Source organism: Leuciscus leuciscus (genome assembly GCF_965113295.1).
Source record: "Leuciscus leuciscus genome assembly, chromosome: 25".
Classification (NCBI taxonomy): Eukaryota; Metazoa; Chordata; class Actinopteri; order Cypriniformes; family Leuciscidae; genus Leuciscus; species Leuciscus leuciscus.
In genome coordinates this window covers 28,756,055-28,766,054 of record NC_138724.1, presented here as the reverse complement: position 1 = coordinate 28,766,054, position 10,000 = coordinate 28,756,055, and the positions used below count along the sequence as shown (strand labels likewise).

General features: G+C 39.1%; 1 protein-coding gene across 3 annotated transcripts in view; it reads left to right on the top strand.

Annotated features, from left to right (window-relative positions):
- Window positions 1-2,206: 2,206 nt before the first annotated feature.
- fbln1 (fibulin 1) overlaps window positions 2,207-10,000 on the top strand; it is a 56,106-nt gene continuing 48,312 nt past the window's right edge. For all 3 annotated transcript variants that reach the window (XM_082160660.1, XM_082160659.1, XM_082160661.1), the window contains exons 1-2: window positions 2,207-2,373; window positions 7,910-8,012. In XM_082160660.1, the coding sequence (XP_082016786.1) occupies window positions 2,319-2,373; window positions 7,910-8,012 (158 nt within the window). In that variant the 5' untranslated portion in view covers window positions 2,207-2,318. The remainder of the gene's footprint in view (window positions 2,374-7,909; window positions 8,013-10,000) is intronic.

Here is a 10,000-nt window from a genome sequence, read left to right as displayed (position 1 = left end):
ATAGGCATCACGGGTGCGGCACTTCAGTGGTTGACCTCGTATCTATGTGATAGACAACAATTTGTTAAGATAGGTAAGAATCGCTCACGCTCTGTGTCTGTTTCTCACGGTGTGCCCCAAGGCTCTGTACTTGGCCCGCTTCTATTTCTAATCTACTTGCTACCGTTAAGCCAGATCATCAGACAGCATGGTCTCAATTTTCATAGCTACGCTGATGATGTTCAAATCTACTTCACGATCAATCCCAACTCATCTTTTCCACCCTCTTCAGTTATCTCCTGCCTCCACGAACTTAAAACATGGATGTCTTCTAACTTTTTACAGCTTAATGCTGGTAAAACCGAAATCCTGTTGATTAACCCTAGATCACAGAGCTCACCCAGACATGACATTTTTATTGATATAGATGGTATTGAGATTAGGCCTTCAAAAACTGTACGGAATCTGGGAGTTATGTTCGACCCCACGCTCTGCTTTCACTCACACATTAGTCAGACTGTCAAATCATGCTTCTTTCACCTGCGGAATATTGTTCGTATTCGCCCCTCTCTTACCTTTATAGATGCGGAAACTGTTATTCATGCCTTCATCACTTCCAGATTGGACTTCTGTAATTCATTATACAGCGGACTACCCACCAAAGCAATACACCGCCTTCAAATGGTACAAAACTCTGCTGCACGAGCCCTCACATATAATAAAAAATCTGCCCATATCACTCCTATCCTTCACCAACTGCACTGGCTTCCTGTCATAAACCGCATCCAATTCAAACTGTTAGTCCTAGTATATAAAGCCTTACATGGCCCGGCACCCAAATACCTTGTTGATTTGGTACAGCCATATGTTCCAACTCGGGCCCTTAGGTCTAGCACTGAAAATCTACTCGTGGTACCCCGGGTCAGACTCTCTACGGTGGGCGGTAGGGCTTTTAGTGTGGTTGGCCCCAAGCTATGGAACAAACTGCCCCCGAATCTTCGTGCGACCGACAACATCCGGACCTTCAACTTAAAACTCATATCTTCAAGCTTGCCCAATAAATAAGTATCCTCAACACTGTTTTCTCTGTTCTCCACTTTCTCAGCTCTATTTGCTACATACTTTGTCGTAATTGTATATTTTGATAAATAGTACAATATGTTTTTCTTTGATTCACGTCAATTAGTGTATGCTTGTTTCCATCTGTTTGTCTGTTATAAGCAGATGGCCTTTGTATCTGTTTGCTTGCTGTTTGTTTGCTATTTGTATTGCATTGTGAAGCGACCTTGGGTTCTTGAAAGGCGCTATAGAAAATAAACATATTATTATTATTATTATTATTAAATATCAGAATTGCATTTAAAATCATAAATGGTTTACAAATGGTTTATTGGTTTCACACTAAATATCAGTTACACACACACACACACACACACACACACACTTTCTCTCTCTCACATACGAACACACACACACACACACACACACACACACACACACACACACTCTCTCTCTCTCTCACATACGAACACACACACACACACACACACACACACACACACACACACACACACACACACACTCTCTGTCTCTCTCTCTCTCTCTCTCTCTCTCTCTCTCTCTCTCTCTCTCTCTCTCTCTCTCTCTCTCTCTCACACACACACACACACACACTCACTCTCACAAACACACTCAAACACACTCTCTCACCCTCTCACACAATTATCAATTACCTTTCCATTGGTTGTATGTAACATGCACGAGCGGGTTAAACAGACTGCGACTCTATTGAGAGATATTCTCATTATTTACTGCTGTAAAATCATTGCACACTATTAAGGATCTACAGTAAATAGTGTCAGAATGTGTATGCATCTTTAATCATCTAAGCAGAAATGATATTTGGCTAAAACCGAGCTTACCAAGAGTCGATCAGGCCTTTATCTGTGCAGATGCAGCTGTTAATGTTCGTGATTCTCTCCGTCCAAATATTTACTATTTTAGTGTGTTTTCTTTGATGTCTGTATCGGCTCCCTGTTTGTCCTCATCCTTGCTCCTCTTTCTCTATTTTCTTCTTCTTCTCAAATACAAACTCTGTGTTAGTCTCAATTGAAGTGTCTTACTTTGTTGATTTTTCCCTGTCTTGTTATGTACATTGTGCAATAAAATAAATAAATAATAAATAAATAAAAAGTTCGTGATTGCGCGTGAGTTCTCGGTCCTGCCCCCTGAACGCGCAGCGTGCACGCGCTCATTAAAGCTCGACTGTCTCACTGTCTCTCCTCTCACAGGCTTGTAAAGTTCCTCTCAGCACAGAAGCGTCGCGAGTGTGTGGATAAATGGACCTGTGTGTGATCGTGCTGTTGTCTCTATGCGGGCTTCTGCGGGGCCAAGGTGAGTTAACCTCACAATTCTCTTAAAATGCGTTTATTCATTCATGCGAGTTTCGTGAGGAGAGAAGCGTCTCGCTGTGTGTGTGAGCGCGTGCTCGCGGAGTGTCTGTCTGAGACCTGCATTTGATGAATGTTGTAAATAATATTTTCTCAGGATGCTGTAAACAATTGCTTAAACGTCTCTAGAATGGAAAACAAGATAAAAAATTGTATGGTATAGTCTAATACATAAAGTCACGTGGTACGATAAATAAAATTATTCCCAAATTATTATTCATTGGAGTACCATATAAATAGTATGTATGTATATATATATATATATATATATATATATATATATAGCAGTGTTGATATGCCTTTGTATAATAAAACTTTAAATAAGTCTCTTGCTGATCACTTAATTAAAGGGTTGTGCTCCCAAAACTATCATTTACCGCAGCTGGAGTGTTTTATGCGGCAGTATGAATATTCAGATTAGGGGGCGTGGTCTGGGTTGCAGGAACCAATCAGGCTTTGCTTGCCGCTCTGAATCTGAAGTATGAAGCAGTGCAGAGAAAGAGTGTCATGGCATTTTAATGATGAAATAATCATCCAGATGAAGGTTAACCGGGTCACGCTAAGCTTACAGGACTGGTATAGTGTCTTGAAGACTGCAGTTCTCAAGATACTCCTTCTTCACACGTTCATGTCACACTTGTGGTTTATTGTTCAGGTCATAATTCAGCGTTTGTTTGAACAGCGGCTCGACTAGTATCACGTGTGTGGGGTTTTCATACACACTACTGCTGCTCTTAGCTCACTTTTAAGAGTATTTTATCTTGGTTTTTATTGGGATTGCTTTAGAAAGTTTCTCAGTAACACTTTATTTTACAGTGTCCTTGTTACACGTGTTACATGTAGTTACTGTAACTAAATTATGCATAATTACATGCAACTAACTAGCCCTCAACCAAACCCCAATCCCTTACCCTATAGTAATGTAGTTAATTATTATTACACTGTACTTAAATGTATAATTACAGTGTAACACATGGACACATTAAAATAAAGTGTGACCAGTTTCTCTTACAGAAACAGCTGCATTTGTCAGTATCTACTGTACAGCAGAGCTTTAATGCATGCACATTTCTTTTTTTAATTAAAATTATTAATGTTCTTCTTCTGGATTTACTTGATTATAATTTAAAATAAAATAAAATTGTATTTATTTAAATAAATCACATTTATATAAAAAAAATGATTTAACAGTATTTATTTTATAGAATTGAACTGTGGTTAATTGTTCTCTATAAAATACTTTAAATCACAGCTATAATAAACCGACTGCAAATTTCTTTGTTAATAAAATTAATACGATTTTTCTGGATAACTGGTTTAATTTATTTGATGTAAATTTGATCATTTAAAATGAAACAAAATTGCATTATTTATTTTAATAAAGCACATTTATTTAAACAAATTAATCAATATTCATGTAAATAAATTAATATGTGTACCTTTTTTTATGGTTTACTGTTCTCAAATAAAAATTTAAAAAAGTGTGTATTAATGTGGAGAAATTACTGCTTTTAAACCCCATTTGGCATTTCAATTACTGTGCAAACCTGAAGTAGAAGAGTCCAGAAGACTTATCTGCCAAAAATATTTTGCGTTTTGGCAGATGAAGGAAACCACAGGGAAATTAATGATCTGTTTGATCCAATCGAGTCCACTTGCGTCAGCTGATGGTTGTTTGGAAATGTTTTGGACTAGTTTTTATGGCCTTTAATCTTTGGGAGAGACTCAGACGTGTTTAACGGAGTTGAGCTGCCCTTCAGCGGATTACTTCATCCGCCAGACACTAAACATTATTCAGCATGAGTGGAAAATGGCTTGTGGGAAAAAAACAAACAAGGGAGATGCAATCCAGACAGCTTTGAGCGGCATATCAAGACAAGATATTGATTGTGCAAGCTGAATAGAACAATGACTACGTCACAATGATGATTAAAAACAAATAAATCAATGAACACACACACACAGAACCTCATCAGATTAAAAGTAGTCCAGATAAAGTCTGCAGAAAATGATGTGTTTTTTGGTACAAATATCTTAACCTTCTTAAAACAAAATTCCTTTACTTGAGATGCTAAATGACAAGATATTACAACTTATTTTCTGGAAATTAATGAATGAAAATGAAGCGAGTTTTTGCTGAAAACAAGAACAAATATCTGCACCATCTGGAAAGTAGGCGGGGCATGAGCTAAGCTCATGAATATTAATTTTGTAATGCCCTGATTTGCAAAGACAGACCTTTGTAGGTGGGAGAATAGAATGGAATGGAATGGAATGGAATAGAATAGAATAGAATAGAATAGAATAGAATAGAATAGAATGGGATGGGATGGGATAGAATGGGATGGGATGGGATGGGATGGGATGGGATGGGATGGGATGGGATGGAATGGAATGGGATGGGATGGAATGGAATAAATAGAATAAAATAGAATAGAATAGAATAGAATATGATGGGATGGGATGGGATGGGATGGGATGGAATGGAATGGGATGGAATGGAATGGAATATAATATAGTAGTATAGAATAGAATAGAATAGGATGGGATGGGATGGGATGGGATGGGATGGAATGGAATAGGATGGAATGGAATGGAATAAAATGGAATGGGATGGAATAGAATAGAATGGGATGGAATGAAATAAAATGGAATAGAATAGAATGGAATGGAATGGAATAGAATAGAATAGAATAGAATGGGATGGAATAGAATAGAATAGAATAGAATGGGATGGAATGGAATAAAATGGAATAAAATGGAATGGAATGGAATAGAATAGAATGGGATGGAATAGAATAGAATGGAATGGAATAAAATGGAATAGAATAGAATGGAATGGAACAGAATAGAATGGGATGGAATGGAATAAAATGGAATAGAATAGAATGGGATGGAATGGAATTGAATAAAATGGGATGGAATGGAATAAAATGGAATAGAATAGAATGGGATGGAATGGAATGGAATAAAATGCAATAGAATGGGATGGGATGGAATAGAATAGAATAGAATAGAATAGAATAGAATAGAATAGAATAGAATAGAATAGAAATGTGTGCAAACCACGTATCACATCCAGATCTTATCTCCTCCCTAATTAAAGTAAATGCTCTGAAACTGAGTAAAAACGAAAGGCCCCAGGCAGGACCAGGTCTCCCACCGAGCGTCCAGGAAGAGTCTTTATTCTTCGCCGCAGGGTTTGGGCCAGTAACATTTTTAAGGGGTTTTTCCATGTGTCGTCCATCCCTAATTGGAAAGAGGTCATGCCACCATCTGATTTCAACAGTTCAGGGTGTCTACGCGGACCTTACAAAGAAACTCAACATTCAGCATATCACAGATTAAAATGGAGTCTGAAATCTATAGAAATCTATTGATTTATATTTAAAATAATGCAAAATACAGTTTGTTTTCATGGCTGGAAAGAAATAAGGGTTACACTTTATTTTAAGGTGTCTGTGTTAAAGAGTAATTATACATTTAAGTACTGAGTAATAATAATTAACTATATGTACTTACTATAGGGTTAGGGTTTAGTTTAGGGTTAGTTGCAAATAATTATGCATAATTTATCATTATTACTATAGTAACTAAATGTAACACGTGTAACAACGACTCTTTAAAATAAAAAGTGTTACCAAAATATGTATGACTGGTAAACGTTCTTGACTTAACCACCATTTTGCATTTGGTAATAAATAAGGACATTTTTGGACCCTGTTCTCTTATTCTTTGCCAGCCATAGTGTCAAATCTATCGCTCACGATCGAACCACAAACCAGAGACTGTGCCAGAGGCGAGCTAGTAAGAACGCTGAATCATTATAATTCATGATCTAAGCAGGGCAAGTCACGGCAAACCCGGTTTAACAGTGCAATCTAGTCAGACAGAGGCAGAGATGCTCTGACAGATGATGATTAACAACCTAAAACGCTTCATATTTGTCGTAAAATGTAACAAAACTAGTTAACCTTTATTTATTTAACCAGGCAAGTCACTTTCTCAACTTCCCTTTATTTTCAATGACAGTCTGGCAGGAGGATTAAAATCTCCTGAAAGACATACAGTACTAACATATTACATAACACACACACACACACACACACACACACACACACACACACACACACACACACACACACACACACACACACACACACACACACACACACACACACACACACACACACACACACACGTATACATTCATTTAAAACATTCCCAAGCTGTGATAAAACATTCCCTAATAGTTTTTTAAATAAAAGATTCCAATTTCAATGACTTTGAAATCAATGAAATCAATGACCAATCATTTGGAGCAGCGACACCAAAAGCAGAGCGACCATAGATCGTTTTTTTTTTAGGGATAATCAAACGAATATGATTAGATGATCGGGTTGAGTATGTACTAACATGTGGTTGCAGCAACAATTGCAGATATTTGGGTAAATTAGACTAGCTGTCTCAAGTCAAGTTGTCAGTTACAGGCTTTTAAAGGGTTAGTTCTCCCAAAAATGTCAACTCTGTCAGTAATGACTCTCCCTCATGTTGTTCAACCCCGTAAGACCTTCGTTCATCTTCAGAACACAAATTAAGATATTTTTGATGAAATCTGAGAGCTGGCTCACTCCTCCATAGGCTTCTCTGTTACTGAAACTTGCCGGCACAGAAAGATAGTAAAGACAATGTTTAAAATAGTCCAAGTGACTCCAGTGGCTCAATCTTAAGTTCATCAAGCGATGAGAATATACGTCAGAACGGAGGCTCACTATTGGCCAGCATCACACCAGCGTCGGCCAATAGTGAGCCTCCGTTCTGACGTACAACCCAGAAGCGCTGTTACACCCGTGAACTCACTCAGAGAAACACAGAAGAACATGCAGAGTTGAATAAAGTCGTTATTTTGGGGGGGTTTTGCGCACAAAGAGTATTCTCGTCACTTGATAAACGTAAGGTTGAGCCACTGTAGTCACTTGGACTATTTTAAACATTGTCGTTACTAACTTTCTGCGCCGGCGCCAGCATCACACCAGCGTCGGCCAATAGTGAGCCTCCGTTCTGACGTACAACCCAGAAGCGCTGCGCTGTTACACTCGTGAACTCACTCAGAGACACACAGAAGAACATGAAGAGTTGAATAAAGTCGTTATTTTAGTTGTTTTTTGCGCACAAAAAGTATTCTCGTCGCTTGATAAACTTAAGGTGTTGAGCCACTGTAGTCACTTGGACTATTTTAAACATTGTCGTTACTAACTTTTCTGGGATGGCAGATATCGATTACAGAGAAGCCTATGGAGGAGTGAGACAGCTCTCAGATTTAATAAAAAATATCTTAATTTGTGTTCTGAAGATGAACGAAAGTCTTACGGGGTTGGAACATCATGAGGGAGAGTGATTACTGACAGAATTTACATTTTTGGGTGAACTAACCCTTTAACTGTAATCTGCATGTGTGTGTGTGTGTGTGTTGTGCGCAGATCCCGTCTCGCTGGACGACTGCTGTAAGGATGGCAAGGACAAAGGCCAGGCGTCTCAGGACTGCACGAGTCTGCCGCTCATCTCTGGATCCACAACCTGCAGGTTTGAACCACAACTTCAGCATTTCCACAGCAAATGCGTTAAACAGCGATGAATCCGCTTTTTTAGCTCAGCAAGCCGTCTAAACAAAAGCAAACAGAACCCATTATAGTCAGTGATGCTGTCTACGCAAACAGACGCAAACGGATCAAGTGCAATAAAATGCATGTTTTCTTTCCACTGGTCTGAAATGTTCAAAAATCTCCCAAAAAAACAGATTAGTGCATGAAAAAACACTGGTCTTGCCTGTAGTGTTTTGGAGTTATAGGCATAAGTAGCATCATTTGTTTCCTGGCAGACTGTTAAAACCTGTGCATGCATCCAGTCAGATTGAAGCATGCGATTATGGGTTAAAACAGGTTAATGTTGTCTTTAGTCTCAGGTTTTCCAGCTTGAATGTTGATTATTTTCCTCATATTCTCCATTGTTGCGGCTCCTCTCTTCCCAGTCTGTCAGTAACGCTCTGTTTAGTTCCTGTCTCTGTGGCTACGTTCACACTGTCAGTCCAAATCCGATTATTTGTGTATCCGATCTAAAATGATTGACGTCCACACTGTGTATCGCAGCTGTTCAGATCCGATTTGTGTGTCTTTCGTTTTCCGGAATATCTGCATTGGTTTCTATGGCAATGACGTTGCGTTGGTTGGTAGGAATACGCCAAAAACAACAACAACCACAACATGGAGGGGTTTGCAATAGAGATGTTGTCTTGTTTAAATTTTACAACATTACAATGTGTAGCCGGCAGAACCGGAAGCTGGCTTTTTTCCATGCTGGATTCTCCATCGGTTTACAAACACGTCTCCGTTATATTGCCATTTTCATTGGAACAACACAGCATTGTTTCGCCATTGTTTTCCTATAACAAAGTCTGACGTTTACATTTTATGTGGCGTGAGAAAGTCACATAAACCACACGAAATCCGATCCGATCAGTCAGACTGAAACGGATTTCCAGAAATGCGATTTGAATGGGATTTCAAACCACATATGGATGTAGCTTGAAACCGATTTGAAAAATCCGATTGGATCGGATTTCAATCAGATATGCACAAAAATCGGATTTGAATGTAGCCTATGAAGCCCCTCCTTCCGAAAAGCACACTGTGCTCTGATTGGTCGGCTGGAGCGGTGTGTTGTGATTGGTCGAGCGCTTCTAGTGTGTTTGGGAAATGTCCCGCCCCTTTCCATAACCACCACTTTAACACTCTACTAACTAACTCAACCAGGCCCCGCCCCTTTATTCTGCGCATTAATTATTATAATGAGGAATATTGAGACGTGTTCCTTCCCGGGAAGAAACTCAAGACTACAATGAGTTCAGAAACACTGACACTGATATAGAGAAGAACGTTTTCATGCTCAAACAGCAACACTACACACTAAAGACAGATCAACATGGGGAAAAAGAGGAATAGTTCCTCTTTAAAATATGAATCAGATGCAGATCGATGCATCATTGGTAGAAGTGACCGTAATGATGAGATCAGCGCTCAATCTCAGTGCCAGTCAGGCATCAGATGTGCTTGTCTTGGCCTTCAAAGTGATCTGGAGTTTGTCTAAATGAGAAAAGTGGTGATGTTTGGATATTTTTGGGTAGGTGGGCTTGCAAAAAATGGGACTATTTCCAAATCCAGGAAATTCCACTGAGGTGAAACTCTAGTCAGACGGAGAAGAGCGAACGCGACCCGAATAACAGGAAATCTGCTGATTATTTCAGACACAGAAAAGGGGAAAAACAAGTCCAGAAAAGCGAAAGGAGAAATATTGCAGATGACTCTTGCCTTAAAAGGGGCTCCGGAGAGGAAGATGCACGAGCTTTTCTGCCAGGATGGATGGGCTGATTGTGAAAGAGGATGAAGCAAGAGCGAAAGAAACAAACAGTCGTCGTTTTACCGTAAAAACTGGGGCCTGTGCGTCAGTGCTGGATCAGAACCAAACAGTAATGCTCTCGAACATCTGTCCTGGGCTTTAAAGTGCACAGCAAGAAG